The sequence below is a fragment of the Rissa tridactyla genome, chromosome 3, assembly GCF_028500815.1.
Source record: "Rissa tridactyla isolate bRisTri1 chromosome 3, bRisTri1.patW.cur.20221130, whole genome shotgun sequence".
Lineage (NCBI taxonomy): Eukaryota > Metazoa > Chordata > Aves > Charadriiformes > Laridae > Rissa > Rissa tridactyla.
The window spans coordinates 79,020,633-79,046,154 of NC_071468.1; the positions used below are offsets into that span (position 1 = coordinate 79,020,633).

General features: G+C 38.5%; 1 protein-coding gene across 11 annotated transcripts in view; it reads left to right on the top strand.

Moving 5' to 3' along the window:
- The first annotated feature begins 3,612 nt into the window (after positions 1–3,612).
- HACE1 (HECT domain and ankyrin repeat containing E3 ubiquitin protein ligase 1) overlaps positions 3,613–25,522 on the top strand; it is a 54,200-nt gene continuing 32,290 nt past the window's right edge. For 7 of the 11 annotated variants that reach the window (XR_008465381.1, XM_054195123.1, XM_054195126.1 and 4 more), the window contains exons 1-10: positions 3,613–3,793; positions 8,294–8,348; positions 9,537–9,626; positions 11,440–11,544; positions 12,948–13,023; positions 13,295–13,426; positions 14,606–14,688; positions 18,367–18,463; positions 20,580–20,681; positions 23,457–23,563. Coding sequence is in view for 10 of the 11 variants with exons in the window: in XM_054195123.1 (XP_054051098.1) it covers positions 3,718–3,793; positions 8,294–8,348; positions 9,537–9,626; positions 11,440–11,544; positions 12,948–13,023; positions 13,295–13,426; positions 14,606–14,688; positions 18,367–18,463; positions 20,580–20,681; positions 23,457–23,563 (923 nt within the window). In the remaining variant the exon portion in view is untranslated. Of the gene's footprint in view, positions 3,794–4,789; positions 4,808–8,293; positions 8,349–8,387; positions 8,836–9,536; positions 9,695–11,439; positions 11,545–12,947; positions 13,024–13,294; positions 13,427–14,605; positions 14,689–18,366; positions 18,464–20,579; positions 20,682–23,456; positions 23,564–25,522 lie in introns of those variants that run through there. The other 4 variants (XM_054195131.1, XM_054195128.1, XM_054195133.1 and 1 more) reach the window with 4 other exon arrangements.

A 25,522-nucleotide genomic window follows, 5' to 3' on the forward strand; every position in this document is an offset into this window, starting at 1 on the left:
AGAATCCTAGTCTTGCTTGCTTTATCTCATAGACAAGCCATTCCACAACACTGACCATTTTTCTTGCTTTTCTTTGTTACTTTTCAGAGGTAATAAAACCTTTGTTTCTGAGCCAGGTTGACCAGACACGTGCCCATAATATTCAAAATACGTTTTTGGGGTTTTTTCTGCTCTTAATTCCTTTTGCATGTTATTGAGCTATAAAAGCAACAGCTTTAAATACTGTCATTCATAATTAAATCTAAAAAGTACTCTTCAATCACCAATAAAATACAGGCTTGAGAAAACAAGACTGTCATCCGGGTACCTAGGAGCTTTCTGAAGATCAGGCAGTGTTATTATATATTGGTTTATTTTTAAGATATGTTGGCGTGTTAGCAACATGTTTTCCTAAGTCTGAACCTCCCTTTGACTTCTGCTTTTTTTTTTTTCTCTTGTTAAAGGCTGTCTTCAGAATGTAAACAACCACTCTGTTTTATCTGCTCTCTGAAAACTAAGACTGACCCCTAGGAAGCAATAACTCCTTTCATTCAGGGTGGGTTAAATTCACAAGTCTTGTCTGCATAATCAACATCTCAATTACCTTTTAAAAAAACACTGTGAAATATAGATCTGATAAAAGGATTGGAAGCCATCTGATAACCTCTTGGAGAACGCTGGAGTCTAGCCACTACATGTCTAGTAGGCATTAGTTTGAGACAAGATCTTACTGACACAAAACAGTCACCTTTCTTTTCCCTCTTTTTTGACAGATCAAAAAAGTAAACCGTAAGCAGTTAGGTATTCAAATTTGGCACATGGAACTAGATATTGTGGTACACCTGATCATTTCTAGTCTACTACAATATTCTATGTAATGCTAACCAATAGAAACACACATCTAACATATTAAAATTGCATTCAAAGAATTAATTTTTCTGAGAAAAGTAAGTCTATGCCTTGTTAGCTGCTATCTCAATTATACACTAATGATAAAGCTTCATTTATTAAGCTTATTAGCATTTTCGAAATAGAAAATTTGCACATCACAAATTAACTTACAGAGTTCTTTTTTTTACAATCTATGGGTACTTATAGCTTTTTGAAAAATGGAATAGTTTGGGGGTTTTATGACATTTTCACAGCATTCCCTCATCATTTGCTACAACATTAAAACTCAATATATAACTTCATTCCTCCTCGACAGTTCTGTATTTTTGCTTAAAATTATCCTACTCACATTTTGGATTTTTTATATTACGTTAATTGCTTATTTTTGTGATTGGTATTTTTGGGATTCTTGTTCAAAATACATCAGTGTTACTGTGACAGAAGTAATAAATATTTAGTATTTTCCACAGAATTTTAGGAAGGGACTCCGAGGTGGTCATCCAGTCATCTCTTCACCCTAAACAAGATCAATGGATCTACATCACTCCCCTCATATGCTCCTCTTGCCAATAATCTAATCATTTGTTTCCTCCAACAACCTATTCTACTACTGCTATGGCTATCAGAAAATATTCTTCTAATACCAAAGCTAAATCTAAGCTGCAATCAATTTGGGGAGAGTTAGGGTCTTCCTGAGGCAGATATGACTTCTATGTATTTAGCTGTCTTCTATGGATTTTTGTTCTATTAACTTCTCCAGTGTCACTATGACAGTTTTCAGCAATCATCACATCGTTTGGCAAGAACCGAAGTTGTACTTTTTTTTGCTTCTGAAACGAACTTTCACCAGCTTCATTCACAGTGTTCCCTTGCCCGACTGCAGAGAAACAGCGAACAATAGATCCCCATCTCATCTTTCCACGCTATTTGTTATTTTTCCACTTGTACTGTGTTCTCTCCAGTGCTTTTTTTCCAGATAGCAGAGTTCCAACTCAGTTCTCACTTACATGGAAGCCAATCCACATCCCTTGATAGTCCTTGTTGTCCTTTCTGAACCTTTATGAATTCTTAGCTTTCTTTCCTGCAATTTATCCTTCCAGGTTGGAGTCATTGGAACACGTTGTGGCATTATCTCACTGAAACATTGTACAGAATGGAAAAATGAAACCATTACACTGATTCAGATTATGACAGATCCTTGTGGATTCCCACACACTTCCTTGCATTCGGAAGTACATCATTAATAACTTGTTGGGGTATGATTATCCCACTATTTTTACACTCTCACTTTACAGCATTTCCATGTAAACCATACTTCCCTGGCTTGCCAAGATTACACCTGAAGGATCATTAAAGCCAAAATACCTGATATTGCATGCTTCCCCACACTTGACAGCATGCATTATCCTGCCAGAAGAAGAAATGGCGCTCTGCTGGCAGTTGTTTCCTTGTTGACTTTTAGATGTCTACTGTTTTTGTTCTGGCACTGTTGCTGGGTTTTAAGTCACATGAACTTGGTGATAAATCCCCAGGTTTTCCTCCTTCACACTGGCAAGTACTATGCCTGCTCTTTTCAAACTCCACCTGTTCTCCAAGACTCCATTTCAGCTAGGTCTTGACAAGTCCTAGAAAGGAGTTCATGAGGTGCAGCTGACTTGAGAGCACCTAACTGATCTTTCCTTAGTCTGTTCTCACAGTATAACAAATTCTCCTTGGATTCAAGTGCTTTATCTGCTTTGTTGCAGTTGGGAGAGACAACTGAAACAAAAAAAGACAACAAATAATTTATGAACATTTATTCTTTACTTCTCATGTCTTAATCTATGTATTATTGCTATTATTAAATGTTTGCTTATATGCTTTTTAAGTTACAGCTCCTAAATCTTCTTTTTCCTGTGTTTCTTCTAAAGTGTCAGCAAAGTCAATCACACTTTTCATCCTTGCTACGTGCTCCCTTCTTCATATTCAGTAACCCCTCAGGTTTAAAGTTCCGAGAGTTTGGCTGGCGAGAACACATTTTCCCCCGGCCTGGGGCTTTTCGGGTCCACAGTGCAGCCTGGCTGCAATTCCAGGTGCCCCATCCTGCTCTGGCGCGTTTGCCAGGCGCCATCACCTCCTGTAGCCCTGGGAAACGCAGGCCCCGAGGCCACGCTGGCAGGGTCACTCTGTGGAGGTGGTTTCAAAAGGCAGTCATTTTTTATTTTTTTTTCAAAAACTCTAAGAAGCAGATGTTAAAATATCTGTATTCCACAGGTTTTGAAAATCTATCCCCTCCAACCCTTTTCTTTTGTCCCAGGGAGACCTTATGGTGGCCTTCCAGTGTCTGAAGGGGGGCTACAAGAAAGCTGGTGACTTTTTACAAGGGCATGTAGTGATAGGGTGAGGGGTAACGGCTTCAAACTGGAAGAGGGGAGATTTAGATTAGATATCAGGAAGAAATTCTTTACTGTGAGGGTGGTGAGACACTGGAACAGGTTGCCCAGGGAAGCTGTGGATGCCCCATCCCTGGAAGTGTTCAAGGCCAGGCTGGATGGGGCTTTGAGCAGCCTGGTCTACTGGAAGGTGTCCCTGCCCATGGCAGGGGGGTTGGAACTAGATGATCTTTAAGGTCCCTTCCAACCCAAACCATTCCACGACTCTGTCAAGAACGTGAGATAGCGGAACACCCTCCGCCTCCAGGCCCGGCCCCGGCTACACCCTCCGCGCATGCGCGCAGCCGTCCCGGCCTCTGAGCATGTGCGGCGGACCTGGGGCCGCCGGCGGCCTGGGCAGCCTGCGCGCCGCCGCCATGGGCTGAGGGGAGAGGCGGTGGCGGGTGTCAGCGGCTGCAGGCTGGGCGCCCCGAGGATGGAGAGAGCCATGGAGCAGCTCAACCGGCTGACGAGGTCCCTGCGCCGCGCCCGCACCGTGGAGCTGCCGGAAGGTAGGAGAAGGGGCGGCAGGGCGGCGGCGGCCTCCTCGGCCCGGCCGTCCCAGCCCGGTGGGGGTGAGCTGAGCTGGGGGCCGCTCGGCGAGGCGACTCGAGAGAGTGGAAGGCGGCTTCCCCTCTCCGTCTCCGAGGGGCTTTTTGTTTTGGTTTTAATGGCGATAACAACAACAGCGACGGCGTCCCCGTCCTCTCACTTCGGCCGGTGTCTCGCCGGCGGTGCCTGTGGCAGGGCGCAGGGTGCCGCTGCCCGCTGCTGCTGACCCCGGGCCCGGCGTGATCTGGGATGCTGGGCCCTCGTTTTACCCGGTTTTCAATCCTTTCCTTAGATGCTTACTCGGTGACACGCTAGTGATGACAAATCTTTGTGGTTGTGGTTTTTTTTTTTTTTTTTTAAAGATATTGTAAGTCACTGTCACCGGTTACAGCCTAATTTTTTTGTCTCTAAACTACTCATGGGTGCCAGCCACCCGATATCAGGATGGATGTGAAAACATAGCTTGAGGCTCTTATGGCAAGTAGTTAAGTGTTCCAGCCAGGTCCAGCCTTTGGGAAGACTACCCCTGCAAAAGTTTTTGGAATGCAAAAGTTTCTGTTCCTGCGAGTTATATGCTGTCATTGTACTTTCCTCAGGGTTTATTTTTACGGATGAGTCTTTGGCTGTCTGCCAGCTTTCATCTCCAGTGGTGGAGGAAAGGGAGTGATATGCTGTTTTCTCTCCGCGTTCCCTGTTTGGACTTCCTGGCTGCTGCTCATGGACTTCCCTCTACGCTGAGTTGCTACACCCTTTCCTTGTTGTCATCTGTCAGCAGTTTCAGTGTCTGCCAGTGCAGTTGCTCGTAAATTGCACAAAAGGACAGACAAGTTTCAGATGGATTTTGCTGCTTCTTGTAAGCTCTTGAACGGCAGCAGTGAAAATGGACCTAACACTGTTAACACTGTTAATACTGTTAACATAAGCTCAGACTTGCAGAAACGATGTAGTAGCACCAGTTTAACTAACTGATGATGGTAAGATGAATAATGCTTAGCACAACCTATTCCAGTTGGAGCTGCTTTAAGTTTACTCCAGTGCTAGTGTAGGCAAATTAAGTCTGAATTTGAGTTCAGTTTTATTCCTGTCTCGGGCATTATTATCGTATACTTCAGAGGTAATTATGTCTGTGGTAGTGTAAGCCCTGTGACCTCTGGAACAAGTACTTCTCTTGCCCTGTACTGCAGAAGGAATGTTGATGTATTCTCTAAGAATTACATGAAACAAATCACAGCTGGACTGAAGTAAGGAGATAAATGAACTTCAGGCACTGAAGTCTCAAATTAAATTCCAAGAAAACCTCCATTTAATGGCTATCTCACTTTGAGTACATCTTAGATTATTACATATTATTACATATTGGTTGTTCCCTAGGTTCATGCAGGCCTGTCCAAACTCTTCATGAGAAGCAGGTTTGGGTTGTAGTGTTTTGCTCCAAACATGTACTGACAGGATCAGCTTAGAAAATACCACCACTAGTCTAGTATGGCATGCGGTTTGGTGGCTTCTTGAGTGTGCTGTGTCTGACCTCTTGAATTGTGATTCACGCCCTGCCATACATTTGAATAGCTTTAATTTAAAAGACATATAGTTTAGCTCTCCATCCTTAAACTAAGAGTCATAGTACTGTATTAGGAAATGGAGATGTATGTTTGTTTGAAGTTCCTTATGCTGAAGAAGACACTAAATCCAGGTATTTAATTTCCTTTCATGTGCTGTAGCCATTAGGGTATTATATGCATGAGCTGACACTTCTTTAAGATTGTGATCTCTGTTGAATTCAAGCCAATATCTCTTATGAAATAAAATAATAACTGTACCTTGTCAGGCAGGATTCTAGATGATGAATTTTAAGTGATTTTTTTATTTTTTTTTTAAAGCAAGCATTAACACCTGAGTCCAATGCCAGTGAATACCCTGGGCTGACCTTGCCAATAGGAAATAGTATTGTTTTTTTCCATCACTTCTCTGAAGTATCTTCCAGCAGGTGTTTTCTGGGCACTTAAGAACTTGACACAAATTTCTGGACTCTACTGTTAAGGCTCAGTGCCTAAAAACTAGGTCTTGCAGCCCAAAATTGTATGTTTTAGCCCTTTGTTGGCTCTGACTCTGCATTGTGGATGCTTTTTTGACTTGAAATGCAAGCATGTTAGATAACAAGTAAGTTCTGTAAGTGCATGAAGAATATAATGCTTTTTCTTTCCCTGGTGTCATGTGCTTTTACTTTAAGTCAATAGGAGTTTGTTTATGAATAGGGAATATTTACCAAAAATAGGCACAAAAGCTCCTTAGTCCCATACCCTTTTAATTATTTCTGTTCAGAAAAACTCTGGGAAAATCTGCATATGCTCCACATTGTAGATTCTGTTAATAGAATAGCAAAAGGCTTAGCTTTGTAACTATACCATAAACACCTTTTTGGCCCAGCTACACTCATATTTAACTGTTGTCTTTTTCTAGGTCACTATACTTGCAATATAGTTAAATTTAATTAGGATCAGTGTTAAACATTTCAGTTAAGTGTGCTGGTATATTTAAAGCTTTTTTTATTTGATCTCTTCTCTTTAATAGGGCATGATTGTGGAAATACATAAGGATGTCATGCCTAGATTTGCTTGGTGTTATTGAAGTTCTGTTTTTTGTTTCAGTTGGAGAGCTTTATCTTCCTGCCAAAAGATCTGTGGAACGGAGCTCAAGCAAGAATTTTTTTTTGCATTTGTGTATACTGGGAGCTAATCATGGGTACATTTTTAAAAAGTGATCAGATCTTTTCTGCAGCTGATATTGTTATTTAGCATCCATTTAATTTTATTTCTGGGACTCTGTGTGTGTCCCCTCCCTCCCAGCCTACCCCCACCCTCCCCAGCAGTCAAATTCTAGTGGTGCATATTGGAGGTGGAGCTCACAGAGCTCACAGAGCTCTGCCATAAGGAACAATCTATAGATAGTTCAAACTCTTGAACTTGGTGATGGTTAGAATTACTCTCTGCAGCTTTGAAACGTCATTTGGTGTTTTGAGAGGCTTGTCTCTTCCACCATACGTTCACTGTAAGCAACATAGATGTATTTTTTTATTATTTTTATAAATAACAGAATGAATGTGATTTGAATATGACATCTTTTTTTCAGTGTCCAAAGGTAATAATAGATTAGCATGTCTTCTTTGTTTTGTTAGCTACAGACAGACTACTTCAAATAGTGGGTAGCAGCACTAATCTTGGACCTCTGTAGAAGAATGATAAATAGCATAGCTGCAGCATGATAAGCATTTCTCTGATTCCACTTGATAATTCTGAAGAATTATTTGTTTAATATTTGGTATATGTCAGCTCGCCTACTTAGTGGAAGTAGTAGATGTATAGAAGCACGTTACGTAAAAGATATGAGAAGCTATACTTACAGAATCATAGAGTGGTTTGAGTCTGTTTTAATGCTTCCCGTTCTGATTGCTTTGTAACTTTTGGTATTTGGATCAATTAAGATGGTGAGGAAAAATTTTAAAATAAAAGTTTTACGAGAACAGTTCTATATTTCCATATCCTGGAACCATATACCTGTGTTCTCAGAAAGTGTATTCTCTCCTGTCATAAGCTGGCATCTACGTGAAGAGTCTGTGGAGATTGTACTCCCAACAATGGGTAGTTTGCTTCAAGCTAGAAAATGTAATCACTGTACATCAATAATAAATATTAATTATTGTACATTAATATTATTGATAATTATTATACATTAAAGCCTTTTAGGTTTTGTCAAATTCATCCTTGAAAAGTAATATTTTACTCCGGAAAGTTTGTAAGTGACCAAACAGGCACATCATAGCTGTACAGTGTGTTGGTACGTACAGCAATAGTACTGACAAGAGTCTGTATAGCCGAATGTCAGTCTGTTCCCACCATTGACTTAGATCTTTGTGTTCTGGCTGTTTTTCATTGCCTTCAAACGTGGAATACGAAACGGATTAGAGATTAAAATGAAATTTATTGCATTCAAGTATTCAAGTTTAGAGGCAAAGATGAGTGGTTATGGAGCAACTTAGTTTAGGGAAATCACTTTTATAAACTCATGGACTATGGAAGGACTATGGAAGTCACCTCAAAAGACAGGAAATTTCCTTATTTTTAAAATAAGCTATTTACTTTTTTTTTTGTTAATGCAGAATTCTTAAATACTTAACAGAATTGTCATTTTTAAAAAAAATGATGCTCCATTGAAAATTCTGTAATTATTACTTTATAAAAGAAAAAAAAAAGCCACATTGAAATTTCATGTGTTATAATCCTGTTAATTACCTCTTCTAAGTATGGTGGGTTTTTCTTTATAATGAAACTTCAGGTACATGTAACCCGTGTAAAAAGAATGATCTATTGAACAATGGATGCTTTAAAAGTTAAAGTGTTGCTAGATTAATTTATTTTACATAAAAGATTTCTTTATGATAATGGAGTAATTTAATCTCTTCGCAGATAATGAAACTGCTGTCTATACACTAATGCCGATGGTTATGGCTGACCAGCACAGGTAAGAGCTTCTTTAAACATCCTTTTTTTTTTTTTTCAGGTCTGAAAAAACAGCATATTTGCTGGAGTTGTAGCTGCTAGAGCACTCTTAGGAGTTCTGCTGCTGGATTGCTGAGATACCTTCTGTAGCTGAAGTTAGTCACTGACTGCATGCATCCCAGCATATTCTTACCAGAGAAACCTGTTTTATTTTATGCAATAGACTGGAGTTGGGATTTCTTCTGTTGATGCACACAGAGAAATTTGTTGTAGGAAAAGAACAGCAGCATTGTTTGTAGCTCTGAGCGTGTATTTATTGATGACATAGAAGTTCTTAGTATCATTAGATGTCTTAGAAAGACACGGAATAAGAGTTGGACAATGAGATTGATACTTCTGGGATTCCTCAGCTGAGCAGCTGTTTCTCTTACCCAGTCGTCCTCAAAGTGGTTGGGACCTGGGGGCCAGCTAAGTGGTGCTACCTTCTGCTGAGTTTTGTAGGCAAGCAGGTACTAACTCTTACTGAAGCTGTAAACTATTTATCTAATCAGGATAAACATTTGTTCTGCTGCATAATACCTTGTTGAGATTGTGTGCAAAGGTTTTAAATCATGTGATCAGCTCATTACTGGAGATTGAAATCACCAGTTCACTTGCAGTTTGCTATTTTGAAATATTTTATCTTAACTATTATTTCATCTTTACTAATCCATTAGGGCTTGAAGGGTCCTATTTAAATTTCTTATCCCATTGGCATATCACATGTCCTTCTTCATCACAATGATTTCACATACCAATCTTCCTTCTAAACTTTGCCTATATTTGGGAAAGCTGCTGTATATCTGGTTATGGTATCTGTGTTGAGATAAAGAGGAAAATGGGAATTTATTGTTTTTCAAACCAAAGCTATTAATATGCTTGTCTTCCATGTTTGTAAAGAAGTGATTTCGCCCTTTGGCCTAATTCTTACTAGTTTACATTTGAAACCATTGCCCAGTGTCACAATTAATATTTTTTATACAAGTAAGAAGTGGAAGTGCTGTTAATATGCAGATGCTTGAAAGCTCTTGGGTCTCTTGTTCAGAAATTAGTTGGCGGGAAAATAAATAGTGACCAAGTAAGAAATAGAGTATTGTGTACAAGTTACAGTATATACTTTGCTTCGTTATTGTGAACTATTTTTTAATTAAAATTATATTTCTGTTTGAAGGTCTGTCTCAGAGCTGCTATCAAATTCAAAATTTGATGTGAATTATGCATTTGGACGTGTGAAGAGAAGTTTGCTTCATATTGCAGCAAAGTAAGACTTACTTGAGTCCAGTCCAGAAGTTAACAATGAAAGTATTACCACAAATCTAAGGCACCAATGTAAGCTGGAAAACTCTGTAGTATCAGTTAAGATACTATTTTTACACTTCCTTTTTGTATTTTGTTTGTTCTTTTAGCAGTGTGCCTGCCTCATTGATAGGACAGATTTTACACATGATATCAAATGGCTTTTCAAATTCTAGTGAAGGAAGTCTTGGTGGATACTTTTTTTCCTTTCTGTGAAATCTCAGTCTGTGAAGAAATGTAGCCATTATGTGTATCTTGGATTACTCTTGCCTTTGTAGATTTAGAGGTACACTGTCTGCAGGTGCTGCTTTTTTTTTGAAGTATTCTAAAACAGAGGGAAGCGCTTGGATGTTCATTGGGAAGCAGCTGGACCAAAGTACTTTATGTGACCATAACTGGAGGGAGTATAACTTGGCCACTCCTAATAAATTTTTGTATACTGTCTAAAGGACTTAAATGCAAATTTCAAATCTGTGATCTAGCTTATTTATTATTTATGTAGCTCTTCAATGGGGATAAATTTATATTGCCAAGAAACTGCCACTTAGCATAACCTTAATAGAAATGAACCAGATAATTTTTGAAATGGCCTTTCGAGGAACTAAACTTTAGACTAATGAATGAATGCTCTCTATTTGGGTCCCATTTTAAATATCTTGCAAGTTCTTACATTTAAACTGCTAAAATAATAAACTAAAAGAAATAATAGTAGTAGTGCTTATAAATAGCAGGTATTTAGGCACAATTAAGGTAGAAGTTCCAGCTTTCTAAGCAGACTGCTTTAGCAATATCTGTTTCCCAAACATTCCATTTCAGAATTACATACTGCTTATGTAAAATTTACTTAAGAAAGTACGTAAAGAAAAAATAGCTAACAAACTTTCAGCATGCATCTTAGAAGTATCTTTGAAAAGCTGTGTTTATTGATCATAAACCCCAAGAAATTGTGTTACAGTTAGTTTCCGAATTCTTTTTTATCTTGGCTAGTTGTTGTGTCATTAAGAGGTTGCCAAGATGCTTTTTTTGCAACTTACTGTACAGCTAGTCTTCAGTTTTTTTGGATTGTTGTGTATAAGTTCTGTCATTGGGAAGAGTAGCAACAACGGACAAGCTGGTTGTGATAGATAAAAAAATACTATATGTTTATCCTCCCAATCAGCTCTTCCTTTTGAAGAGTTCGGGAGTAAGATAAACATATAACAAAGTTTCTGTGTTCTTGGTGACATTGATTATCCTGAAGAGCCGTTATTTTATGAAAAGTAAAAGGGAGTTACAGATTCAAACCAAACAGCACAAAAATGCTTATAAGAGTTTTAGAATTTTTCTGACATTTAAATTTTTAAATGTAACTTCCAGACACTGAAGCGTAACAAAAAAGATTATATTGAAATTGTTATTTAATGGAAAATTCAGTCCGGTGAATAGATTATAGATGAGAGAGGTGAGAGGAAATGGTAAGAAAAACATTTTAAACAGTTTACATTTTAAACAATTGTCAGTCTTAAAGATTCACTGTTGGGTTTTTAAAGTCGCTAAAATCATGTAGAAGGCTAACACCTATTCATTAGTACAAGTTATGATCGGTCAGTTCTCACTTCATTTAAGTGTCTTTCCTTAATGTTTGTGTAACTTGAACTATGAGGGTGTAAAAACAGTTTTGTGTTAAGATTTTTCTACTGAACGTAATCTGTACATAGTATTGCTGTTGTATTTGTCAGTTTAGATCTGATTTGTAAATATCCTTGTTACAGTTTTTCCTTTCCTTACTTTGTTCTTAGCTGTGGATCAGTTGAATGCCTTGTTCTATTATTAAAAAAAGGAGCAAATCCAAACTATCAGGATATTTCAGGATGCACACCTCTCCATTTAGCAGCAAGGAATGGGTAAGAAAAAAGTTTTTAAAACTTAAAAAAGTTTTGTGTGCAATGCGCTTGAGCTGACATGTTCTGTAATATTTTTGCATAGTTCAAACAAAATGCCTTGGTTTTCCCATTTGCAAATAAGGATGGCACACTTGCAGGAAACGTGGAGGTTAAAATCTATACTTTGAATATTCAGAAAATAATTTTATATAAATAGAAAGTTATGTCTGAAGTGTCAATTTCAGTGCCAGTCATTTTAGTGTTTTCTGTTAAGCAGGAGCTTACTGATTCTTAGAACAGTGATTGAACAAGGAATGCATTCACCCTCCAGTTAGCTGAGTAAGAAGAGATTTCAGAGGGGACACTGGATGGTTTGGAAGGGTTCAGAGATTTCAGATTTTTCTCACATGGTGTCTCCAAGGAAATTTTTACTACAAGGAAAGAAATGCAAAGCTTGTCTGCACGATATTGGGGCATGTGGGAAGAAAACAGTGAGCCAGCACCTTTTTAAGATCTTTTAAGATCTTATTTCTTGAATCGTATTCAAGAATTCAAATTGAATTGAAATATATTCAATTTGAATTGAATTCGGTTTCTTGAATTGTACATGATAATGTTGTCTTTTTCCTTTTAGAGCATGTATGTGTTACAGTAACTATACTGTATCATTACTGGTACTTCAAATGAGGAGGAGGTAGTGTTTAGTAGGCTTTAGGCATGTGGGAGGAGTATTTGCAGAAGAAGGGAGAAAGAATCAGCCAAATGGTACGTGATGAAATGCAGAAATACACACAGGAGACAGTTATGTGGAAGGAGGCATGAGAAAGGTGTGATGGGGACCAAATAAAAAGGAAAAGTAAGGATAAACTCTTAAGGTAAAGCACTTACAGCATTAGAGAGTGTTAAAAGACCAAACAAAACATTAAGTAGGAAAACCCCCTACTTTCATTAAGGCAGTTATTCTACTTGCCAAAGATTTACATAGTGTTACAGTGAGTTTCTCATTAAATAATGATTTAGTGGTGTACTGTAAATGTGTTCACTGGAGCGTACAAATGATGATGAACTTCATGGATTTCCATTAGCTGAACTCTGGCTTCTTGTCTTGAGAGCATAGGTCATGCTGAGCTGAAGCTGTTAGAGTGGTCGTTAAGTACTTCTACACTTTCCACAAAAACATTCAGCCATACAACTCTGCTTTTAGCCCTGTGCTGTTATATGCTGCGCTTGCACTGTATGAGTCTCTGGTGCTACTGATGATCACTTCTCTTGTTCACATGCTCAGTACCATACCCCATATAAAGAAAAAAAGACTGCTGTGCTTTGTACTATGATGAATTAGAGTGAATGGAGTTCTAAGAAGACACTTGGTTGTTGTAAATGATTTTCCCTGACTGGGTTTTAATGTATTCTTTTGTTTATAGTCAGAAGAAATGTATGAGCAAGCTGCTGGAATACAGTGCAGATGTCAACATTTGTAATAATGAAGGCTTGACTGCAGTAAGTGCTATTGATTCTCATGATGCTCTTAATGAAGAATTTGAAGACTCTCATTTCTTAAGCTTCTGCCATCTTCCATGTAAATACACAAAACAGCTGTGTTGGGTGCCCTTAAAAATCAAAAGATGTGATCAGAGTACCTAAGCATATGATAATATTATTCAAAGCTTTTTGTGAAAATGTTGACAATAGTATAGTCAGGTTTAAAATTATATTTATGAAATACTTAAATCGTTGCTAAAGGAAACCTATATCATCATTTTGTACTTAGATTCACTGGTTGGCTGTCAATGGACGAACAGAATTGCTTCATGATCTTGTTCAGCATGTCAGTAATGTAGATGTTGAAGATGCGATGGGACAGACAGCCCTTCACGTAGCTTGTCAAAACGGGCACAAGACAGTAAGTCTCTAAATTTTATTAACACGTTGGATTTGTAAAGAATTGGATAATGCCTCGGTGGTGTTGTGTGTGTGTTTTTATAAACTTCAGGCTAGTCATGCACATGGTAATGGTTAGAAGTGTGAAGAACTCTATTGTTTGTCTTAGTATTGACTGCATACACTTCCATGGGAATAACTAATTTATTCTTGTGGAGATGATTGATTTTAGTGTTTGTGGGAGTTTAAGTGACTTACTGTATACTATTCAGCTGTTCTGTAATACTGTTATTGCCTTGTTGATTGCAGGTTTTGATGTAATGTTAAACATTTGAAAATGTTCTTATTTTTTACAATGTGTTTGATTCGTAATTGTACCAGCTGTTATGAGCTTTTGAAATCTGAAATGATTTTAATTTACTGTAAATAAAAAATGAACACAGAGTTGGATCAGTTAGATATTTAACATTAGAAGTAAACAGGTTCACATAGACTCTTCATTTATTGATCTGTGTGAATAATTTTTAGGCCTAGCCTTGCATTCAGGCTGACTATTCACTCTCAAGAGTACAGATCTGGATGCTTTACTTGAACAGCATTACAGCCATGATAGTGATCTTGAATTACACAGATTGTCTCTGTCACTATTTACTGTTTAAAAAAAAAAATAATCTTTCTATCCAGATTCTTTCTGTTGTCATTGTCAGAGCTCAACTTTGGAAGACCAAATTCTGCAAAACTGTTGTCTATAGACTTATCTACTCTATATGATTGGAATATAGCAAAATTCATTTGAGAGTCCGCTCAATATTTTCATATTTTAGAATTTACTTATTTCTTCTATTTAGTGTGTGTGTGAAACTTCAGCTTTGTGATAAGGCTGTTTATGGCTGTCACTAACTTGAGTTTTACTTCTCTAAAAGGTGGTGTTTTCCTTTTTAAATGGCTTGTAGTTCCAGGGGTCTTTGGAATTAGCTGAAGTTCAAGAAAAGCATTGTTATTAAAATGGGAAGTTCAAAGGAAGCTTTATGAGCTCTGTCAGCCATGATTTTCCATGTAGTGCTTAGGAATTTTGGTTTTGGGATTCATTACCGAAAATTAAATCGTTCAGTGTAATTAGAAGTGCCTGACATTAATAGATGCAAGCCAATAGACTTTTCTGTTGCTCTCTTTCTCATGCTGGTATTTTCTTCTCTTCTAGACGGTGCAGTGTTTGCTGGACAGCGGTGCAGATATAAACAGGCCGAATGTGTCAGGCGCAACTCCACTCTATTTTGCTTGCAGGTATATATCTTTCACTTTTGAGTACTGTGCTAAAAGGGAAATGGATTTTTTTTTTTCTTCTGCAATAACAACGATTAGAAAGCACAAAAAATAGGACCGATATTCAGTCTTGCCTTGTGTTTGAGTGTAGTTTAGTGTCTCATCTAAATACTTACTTTAGCACTGTAGGCTTCTATACCTTTTTCTAACAGACATGTTAAACACATGGCTGTGCATGCTCTAGCACGAGTCATAAATCAATGACTGCTGAACTTTTTTCTGAAAAAATGAGATCTAGTTACTTAGATTCTTTTCAGTAATATTTTTCTCTTTTCTAAGCTCTTGGGGATGGTTAAGTAATGATAACATTCGTGCCTCTTCCTTCCCAGGTCTGCCAGGCAGATCACTTTCATGTCACTTTTTAGATACCATCTAAATTAATTTTTTTTTTCTTTTGTGAGACAACCTCCTATGTTGAGAAGTAAAGTAATTAAGCTAGTGATTACTAAAAATGTTTGTTTCTAAAAATGCAGCCTTTTATAAGGCAAGGTTGACTATTTTCTAATGTCCATTATGGTATTACAGTGTACATGAAATATGCGTATATTCAGTAGAGGTAGGAGTAGAGGTTGGGCCCCAGGACTTGGAAACAAAAATCCAGGTTGATGCAAACACAGACCCACTGTCAATGACGGAAGAGTTGGCATGTGAACAAGATGTTACAGGAGCTTGACCCCTACAAATACATGGACTCTGATGTTATCCACCTGAGGGTATTTAGAGAGCTGGCTGATATCATTGCGAGGCTGCTTTCCATGATCTTTGAGAAGTTGTGGAGATTGGGGGGTGCCCCAGAAAACTGGAAGAAGGCTAATGTCATCTCCATCTACAAGAAGGGCTTAAAGGAGGATCCAGGAAACTATAGGCCTGTCAGTCTTACTTCAGTCCCTGGGAAAGTTATGGAACGAATCCTCCTAAGGGCTGTCACAAGTCAAATGAAGCATGTGATTGGGAAAAGCCAGCATGGACTCACCAAAGGCAAATCGTGCTTGACAAACCTGATCGTCTTCTATGACAAAGTAACCTGCTTGGTTGATGTGGAGCGAGTGATGGACACTGTCTACGTGAATTCCTCCAAGGCTTTCAATATGGTTCCTCACAGCCTAGAGTTTTCCTAGAGAGAACCCCACAGTCTTCCTAGAGAAACTGATGTGTTATGGTCTAGACAAGTGGTCAGTGCGGTGGGTGGGAAAGGACTGGGAAGCCTGTCATATAAGGAAAGCCTGAGAGAACTGTATTTGTTCAGCCTTGAGAAAAGAAGGCTTAGGGGAGACCTTATCACCATGGTCCAGTATTTAAAGGGTGGCTACAAAGAAGATGGAGACTCCCTTTTTACAAAGAGTCACATGGAAAAGGTGAGGGGTAATGGGTACAAGTTACTCCTGGGGAGATTCCGATTGGACACAAAAGGAAAATTTTTCACAGTGAGAAAAAACAGCCATTGGAATACTCTCCTTGGGGAAGTAGTGGATTCCCTGACACTGGACACGTTTAAGATTCAGCTGTACGGGGTGCTGGCCTATCTTTTCTAGACCATACTTTTGCCAAGAAAGGTTGGGCCAGAAAATTCTTGAGGTCCCTCCCAACCTAGTATTCTGTGATTCGGAGATACATGCCTTAATGTTGGATTGAAATTATATTGTTGCTTTGATCAGTTCTGTTTTCTTCACAGTTTACTTTCATTTCAAAACTAATTGCATATGGTTAACAATCTTTTGTTTTAATTGGACTATTTCTGATATTTGTTAGAACATTTACAATTTTATAATCCCTGTGCTTTAGTTAAATAGTTCACCTATGATTGAATGTTGATATAAACAGAAGAAGAAATGAACTGACCTGGTGGCCTGCCAAGAATTATGTTGTGGGAGCCCTAGTCTCTGGAGTTCAGTATATACTGACTCTTCGCAGTTGAGAAGAAGGGAAGTGGAGCATAAATAGTTGCTCGCTAATTGAATGCCTTGGTGCTTGATTTCGAGACTGGCATTGGTATCCATTTTAAAAGAAGGAAGCAACTTGCCTTAGCTTGGAGGCTTTCTATGAGAAAGGAATGTGTTGCAAGTACAGCAGTGATGTTCTTTCAGAAATGAACAATTGGAGCAGTAGGAAGGAGTGCGTAGTGAAAGTTAACATCTCAGAAGTGCCAGTTGATGGTGCTGCCACCGAGGAAGAAAGGTTCGGTCCCTGATGACAGGGAGAGCAGGATGTGGTAGCAGTGGCTGGTGATGGCTGGAGAAAGGGTATTGTCTGACTCTGAAACCCCTGTTTTTTCAAGGTGTTGAGTTGTCCACTTAGTCTAGAGAATTACAGTGAAGAGGCGCTTCAATAGGCCCTTGAGTCTTAGCTCCTTTCAGAGACCTGGTAGCTGACTCTTTGTACTGGGGCAAAGTCTGCTATACTAGATTAACCTGTTGGTTTCCTGGGCTGAAAGGACATAGAATCACAAAATGTGTTGGGTTGGAAGGGACCTTTAAAGGTCATCTGGTCCCTGCCCCTTTGGCAGGGACGTCTTCAACTAGATCAGGTTGCTCAGAGCCGCATCAGGCCTGGCCTTGAATGTCTCCAGGGATGGGGCCTCCACCACCTCTCTGGGCAACCTGTTCCAGTGTCTCACCACCCTCATTGTAAAGAACTTCTTCCTCATGTCTAATCTAAACCTACCCTGCTCTGGTTTAAAACCATTGCCCCTCGTCCTATTGCTACATGCCCTTGCAAACAGCCCCTCGCCACCTTCCTTGTAGGCCTCCTTTAGGTAATGAAATGCTGCTATAAGGTCTCCCCAGAGCCTCCTCTTCTCCAGGCTGAACAACCCCAACTCTCTCTCAGCCTGTTTTCATAGGAGAGGTGCTCCAGCCCTTTGATCATCCTCGTGGCCCTCCTCTGGACCTGCTCCAACAGGTCCATGCCCTTCTTGTACTGAGGGCTCCAGATCTGGATGGGCTGTCACGAGGAGAACTCAGTTGGGAACTATTGACCAGTGAAGCTACCTGTTGCCCTTTAGCTGTTAATTGTTGCTGTTGAACTGTTAGTGCAGGCAGCCTTGGTGTGTTCCAGGACAGGAGATACTCATTTGTGTAAGGGGTGCACTGCAAACTAGCCTGTGATCTAAAACTTTCTTGAAAAACTTGTATCCTTAACCTTACTTTTTATCAGTCTTTAATTTCACCCTTTAGATACTTTTTGTATTGACATTGGTCAGTATATGCACTAAATATTGGTGAAGGTGATAGTCAACTAGTCTTTCAATGTGTTTTTAATGGAGTCAACATCTAATCACTGGTGCCCAGTTTCTCATTTTCTTCAGGAAAAAAGGGTTCTGGAAAGGATATGCTCTAGGTATTTAGGGGTATAAATAATTTATGAGTCTAGGCTAAGATGAATTATTTCTGAATGATGAGGGTGACACTGGCTTAATAAATAGGCCATACCTAATTCTATGCTGTGCTTCTGCAGTGGCCTTGAAAGGTAGTAGTAGAATATAAGTGGTATTATTTTTCATCCTGCATTTCTGCTTAGTTTCATACCTTAACTATGTGTTCTCTCCTAGCTTATGTTTGTTTTGTTTGTTAGATGCACTAAAGTCAGATTTATCACTCATAGTGGAGCATAATTAACTCTTTCTTCTCTTCCTTTGAATAGCCATGGTCAGAGAGATACTGCACAAATTCTTTTGATGAGAGGAGCCAAATATTTACCAGACAAAAATGGTATTACTCCACTGGATCTCTGTGTACAGGTATGGAATAAGCAATGCACTTTCAGTGAACTTCTGTCACTTACTACAGTGTTGGCTGTAAGTGATAGATCAGTATTATGTTTTTAGTTTTAAGGCCTATGAAAGATAGTAGTCCTGACAAAACAGAAATGCAAAAATATTTTTTTTCAATTAAATTACAAATAATTTTTTGTCAGGTTCCAAGTTTGTACCCATTGCAAAAGTTTTTAAAGATGTCAGTGAGATCCCATTACAGACTTTGCAAGATTGGAGCGCATAAGAAACAAAGAGTTTGCAGAACTCCATTTGACTAGAAAGTTTGGGAATCCTTGATCTCTGTTTAAGTGCTTAACTGTTAACAAGTAAGAGGTAAAGGCATGCAGAAAGGAATGATTTCGCTTGAAGAGTTATTACTAAAAAAAAACCCAAACAAAACTGACATGGTGCTGACGCTTATTCTTCAAAGGTATTCCAAATACTATATCTGGATGGTGAACAAGGAACAAAAGTCTTAAGCATTTTCAACTGCTATGCAAAACCACAGTCTTGCTTGATACCAAATATTGTTTGTTCTGCTTGCTAAGATGTCTTTTCTTGATTTGTGTACACTTGCATGTTTTTCTGTAGGATCAGTTTAAGGTCAGTGTGTCAATAACACATAATGAATGAATGGAAGCTTTTGAACCTTTGCTAGTAATCAGCAGACTGAAAAACTATGAACTGGAGACTGAAAAAATAATGTCTACTGCACTTAGTGGACATCATGGTACCCTGGTGCGTGTGATTAGTTTGGCCGTATAAAGTCGACATGTTCAAACTGTGTTCTGTACTAACGGATTTAAAATAATCTCAGTTATTTTGTTACCGTAAAACCACGTGAAGCCTATTCAATTTTGATGCTTCCTGTAGCCACAGACCTGTAAGAAAGTATACCAGTCTTCACTTAATGGTACTGTTCTTTTTTTTTTTTTTATGGTTTGCGTTTCAAATGTCTGCTTCAGTCTCCAGTTTTCTGATCTCTAGGGCACTGTATACATAAAAATTCTGTCAACTTTTTTTAAGTGTGAGAAGTGACACCTGGTGTTTGCTGTTTTGTAGTGATGATCTTGTGTTCAAGATCATCTAGTTCACAAGCTTATGATACTAAGTGAAAAAGGATAAAACAAAGCATTTCCTTTGTTTTACATCAAGGGTTTTATTGTTTCCTTACAGGTCTGCTTTTCAGAGTAGATACGCATTTTTTGAAGATTGATATCATAGAATTATGTAGTTCTTGTCAACATGGTATTACCTTGATTTTGAAGAACTGACTCTCCTTAATCCTTGCAAATTCTGGGTGGTTTCAGTTTCAATACTTAAGTTCTTGTCACCTGGAACAATTACGTGAATCTGTTTAATGGATCTGTTACCACTGAAGGAAGTAGCGAACTGTCATGCAAAGAGAAGGAGCCTGTGGAGTTGCAGCATTTAATACATTACACGGTCATCTTGCCAATGTAACATTTGATGTGTTAGGTGCCTGCTTAAAATGAAACTGTGATTAATAAGAGTTGATACAAATAAACCAAAAATTCAAGTTCTACTCTTTCCAAAAAAACATTTTTCTCAAAAGGTTGTGAAGTTAGTCTGAGTTGTCGATCTAAGGCACAAGTGGAATCATACTTGTGTATTAATTTTAAAGTTAAATGAGCCTTTCATGAGTTTGTCCTATTTCTTTCTTTATCAAGTCAGATTTGTGCCTTATGAACCTTTAGGAAAATAATTCATTTGAAGAATTAGATTCTGGGTGTAATTAGGTAGACAAGTGTCATCCATCAGCGATGGGAAGAGAAGCTAAATATTGCACTGTTTTTAATCTCTGGTAAATTGTTGGGGGAAGTGTTCAAATGTAAATAGGAAAGTGTTTGAAAAAAAGAAGAAAGAGCAGATGTATGTGAGCTGATATACTGAAAGAATTTGATTTCATCGTCTCCTGATAACCTTGATACACTATTGAATTTCAGTTTATTTTAGGATTGCATTTCTCCATTAAAAAAATATATTTGTAATCCTCAGTAGGTTTAATGCCTATAATGGTATGAAGCACAATTTTAATGTTTCTTTTAATTAAAATGTTTTTTGAACTGTTGCTTTTTAGGGTGGGTATGGGGAGACCTGTGAAGTCTTAATACAATATCATCCTCGACTTTTCCAGACAATAATTCAAATGACACAGAATGAAGATCTACGGGAAAACATGGTAATACAGTATTATGTGTTTTATAGTTATCTATCTGTGTTGTGGAGACCTGATTGCTTAATGCTTAATATGAGTGTCCTAATTAGAAGACGCTACGAGCAGCTGACTGTCAGTGCCACAGTCATTGACCACTCTGTACTTTTCTTTCCCCCGTGGAAAATATACAGTCTTCACATAGTTTTAAACACAAGAATTTGGGATTAAATATAGGATCTATTTTAATTTAGTGTTCTAACTTTGCATATTTGCCAAAGTGATCTAGACAGTGTAAGAACTGGAAGAGCAGACTTGTTGCAAACTTCAATACAATGCTGCTGGTAGAGCATTCTATGTATACAATTACTTTGTGTAATGGGGCCTATTTTCCTTCATTTAGTGGTTATCTGCAGATATCTATTCTAGGATGTGTCTTGAGGCTTGGACCACCTAGAATGAACTTGAACATTCGGAGTATGAGCACTTATCTGTATGAAGTTGCTTTGTACAATTAGAGTGTGAAAGATTGCAGCTGCAATTTCATTTGGTTATTATTGCTGTAGATGAACATATTCTGTTCCTTTTTCAGTGGTTCTTCTGTACCTTGTTTCTTTTATTATTGTGGGGTAGTGCAATCTAAAGCAAAGAAAAAGTAAGGAAAAGAATTTTTGTTTCTTGTGTAGGGGGAAGGAAGCATGGGGTGCTTTTTTCCCTTCCAAATCTAGCTAGCTGTTGCTTTTTAATATATTGTTTGCTTGAAAATAACTGCAAACAATCTTACAGACTGTACATTTTAAAAAAAAAAAAAAGAATAGATTTGGTAAGGTGTTGGCTGCCGCTTCACTGAACTTGATTTGCTAGATTTTTGAAGTTTTTATTGTTCTCTGTAATCCCATTACTTCCACTGAAAGACTGAGGATTTATAAGTGTTTAAATTTCTGAGACAGGGTTGAGTTTTACAAAGAGAGAATTCTCAAAGTGTATATTAGAAACATGGGGAGATGGTGTAGATGTTTTCAAATAAAAGAGAAAATTAAAGGTCTAAAACCATGGAATAAAAAAGACCTACAGGAAGGTAAATAGCAAAGCATACTATTGTGTATTGTAGAGTTGAAGACAATAAACAACAAAAATAAATGTTTTGTCTGTCTGAGTAATGGTGGAGGTGTGTGCAAAACTTAAGAACTGACTGAGAGGATATAATAAATAATAAATACTTAAAGGGTGGGTGTCAGGAGGATGGGGTCAGGCTCTTTTCAGTGGTGCCCAGCAACAGGACAAGAGGTAACGGGCACAAAGTTGAGCATAGGAAGTTCCACCTAAACATGAGGAGGAACTTCTTTACCTTGAGGGTGGCAGAGCACTGGCACAGGCTGCCCAGAGAGGTGGTGGAGTCTCCATCTCTGGAGACATTCAAAACCCGCCTGGACGCGTTCCTGTGCACTCTGCTCTGGGTGACCCTGCTCTGGCGGGGGGGGGGTTGGACTAGATGATCTCCAGAGGTCCCTTCCAACCCTATGATTCTATATGCAAAATGTATTAGATAATACCTGGTATATTTAAGCTTCATAGCCAAAATGGAAGCATATTTTCAGTATGGTTTTCTATGGCCAAGTCTGAGCTGGTCTGCCCAAAGTCTTGGATAATGACCAGTTCATATGATTTGGAAGTGATACGAAGAGACTAGGATGCTTGTTCGAAGTCGGGACTCACATTTTGAATGTGTCAAACGGGAAAACTTATCAACAGACTGCGGGCAGAAAGATATTGCCTTACACATTTGTAGCTACAGATTCAACTGAACCCTCAGGAAAAGCTTTCACGTGGTCAAGGAGAGTGAGGGATTCTAAGAGATCACTTAGGGAATCTGCAGGGCTTCCAGAGTAGAAGACATCTAAAAACCAGACAGGCAAATTGGGCAAGCCAGTTTGGATCACAGATACAAGTGCTCCTGCCTTGGGGCAGAGTGTTGGACTAGATTACCTTTGTGAGATTCCTTTTCATTCCACCTTTCTACAATTCTGTGAGAAAGATTACCGAACTTTCTGAAAATGAGAGAGAAGAGAGTAAATGAGGATACGATAGGAATGTATGAAGAGCAGTGCCACTGAAGAGTTAATGCATCTGCAAAAAAAAAAAAGTCTAGGCTAGAGAAAAGTGTAGAACAAAGGAGCTGAAGGCAGGGCATGTCTGGGCATTTGCAGCATCTAGTCTTTGTGAGCCAAGTGATTGTATTAGCCAAAAAAAAAAAAAAGGGCAATTTTGAGAAGAGGGTGATCATAACAATTATTGATTAGCAGGATATGACTTCTTATGCAAGGAAGGATGTTCAGTATCTTTAGCAAAAATGAAGGTTGTGAGAGCAGACTCTAGGATCCAGGGTTCATTTACACTGTGTCATAAACTAATGGAGGAGTGAATTGGGGAGACAGGTAAATTATGAATTATGAAACTCAAAATATGCTCTTAGCTTTCAGAAGTTGAAAGTGTATCCCACTCACTTTTCAGATGAAAATAAGTTGTTCTTATGAATTAATAACACATGGTTAAGCATTCAGTGTTCATAGCATTCTATAGTATTACATATCCTGTAGTACATACATTGAGATTAGAATGTATATCTTTTCAGTAATCTTTGTAAATTATAATGAAATGTTAACTGAAGTTAGATTACATGTTGGATAATATAGACATACATTAGTATTGCTGGATATTAATGCTTGGGTGATAATGTTCTAAATTAAACGTTGATCTAACACTCCATGACACTGTGCAATTTCTTTTGTTTTAACGTATCAGTTGCGGCAAGTTCTGGAACACTTGTCTCAGCAGAGTGAAAGCCAGTATCTTAAAATTCTCACAAGTCTTGCTGAAGTTGCTACAACAAATGGTCACAAACTGCTTAGGTAAGTGTGAGAGGATCATGAGTAAGTTGATAAGCCACTTGGTAGTTAGTGCTACCGAATAGTTTTAATAATCTAGACTGTCTGATGCTGGGCACATGTTGGAGTAGATGGATCTCAAATCTGATTCTGTCTGACAGTGCCTGTTTGGGTCAGTGCATTCATGAGGACTTCAAGAGAGAAAGTTGGTGTCCTTGTATAGCTGCTGGTGCCTAGAAGCTTGAGTTGCAGAGAAGTATATTTTTTGTTCGGTTAGTTTGGCTATATCAGCTCTAGGAAGGGGGAAGCTTTTTAGCCAACTACCAATAATTCCTTTTTTTCCCCTCTCTCCTCTTTTCTTCTCTTCCATATCTTTGCTTTCTGCATGCTTTCTTTGTATGTTTGAGGAGACTTCTGTTACTTCAAACAGAAGTTATTTCCGTTACTTCAGGCTCTGATTTCCTTCCATACCTACTAATATATGAGACCAAAAATTTCACCTACCAGTGTGCTGTCTCAGCAGCACAAGGAGCGGTTACTTGGGGAAACACATAAAATAGGCAAGCATAACTTTCCTAGTACACTTTCCTAATTTCTGTGGCATTTGTTTGAGGGCGTTTGCAAAATGCCTCATTGGTAATCTGTTGGAATACCACTAAGATGTTAGCGTTTTCAATAGCTAGCTGAATTTGCTCTGACCTTTATGCTTTACTAGAAGCCAAGAAAATCTTTTCTGAAGGAGGTCAAGAGCCTGAAAGTGCGAGTGGAAGTTCCTTACTGACATGTTCTGGCTGGCTTTTTGGAAAAGAGAGGTTTGAGAGTATTCCGTAACTGGGGTGGTATGTCAGCATAGTTGTAGAGGAATAAGACTTTGAATGCTTCTTTTCAACTGCATCCAGGGCATAAGGAGTCCATCAGTTAAATGGATACTAAATAATATATACTTAGTTTTAGGTGGGGTTTCCCCCCCCCATCAGTCATGTTAAAGTTGTATGGAGCTTGTAGATAGCAGGTCAGAACTCCTAGACAATGCCAGGAAATTCATGACTTTGTTCATCGTAATGTTGTTCTGGTGAGTGTTCGCCTCGGTGAATGAGCATAAAAGACTTAAACCCTTCAAATGTTTGGGGTTAAAGCGCATAGACGTATTAATGACATTTTGTTACTGCAAAGATAACTTTTTGAAGAACTTTAGCTGTTGCTGGGCTTCAGTGTGTAATCAGCTTAACTTGTAATGCATTCCTTTTGTCTCCAGAGTTCATTAGAGCCAATAGATCTCCCACAAATAAACTGTAATAGTGTAAAACAATTCTTCAGGAAAGAGTTTCAAACTTGCTTTGTATGGGGATGTTGTCAGAAGTTGTGGTAGCTGGATTAGATCGTATGAGGCAGTATTTATTTCTATTTCAGTATCTTCAGAGGTAAATTAAACTTATTGTGTGTTTAGATTTGATTTATTGCTGTTATTGCTCCTCTGTATTGGGCAATGTTTCCTCAGTACGGCTGTAGAAACACTACCTATGTGCCTGTTCTGTCTCTGAGTTTGAGCCAGTATGTACTCCTGTACTGCTGCATGTGGGTTGACTAACGGAGGCTGAAGACGAGTTGGAAGCATTGCATTGCATTAGATGGGCAGGCATTTCCAGAGATGCCTGTACTTAGGGTGTCCTGCGGACTCTTGCTGCTCCACTTCTCTTTGGTACTTTGTAATGTGTCACAAGGGAAATGGAATTATTTTCTTTTTCTATTACAAGAAACAGTTTCACAAAAACTGTGTGTCTGTTCTCTCCAATTCTGTTCCCTGTCAGAGGCCTCAATCTGTATTCCAACTAAGTATTTACCAGTTGCTTTATTATTAATGTAAGGAGGATGAAGGTAGTACTTGGTAAATATAGAACTCTGAGCTTGGGCCTCTTTCCGCTCCCTCCTCCTTCCAACAAACACTATGTAAAATGCCCTCTGTACATTAAAACCTCCAATAAC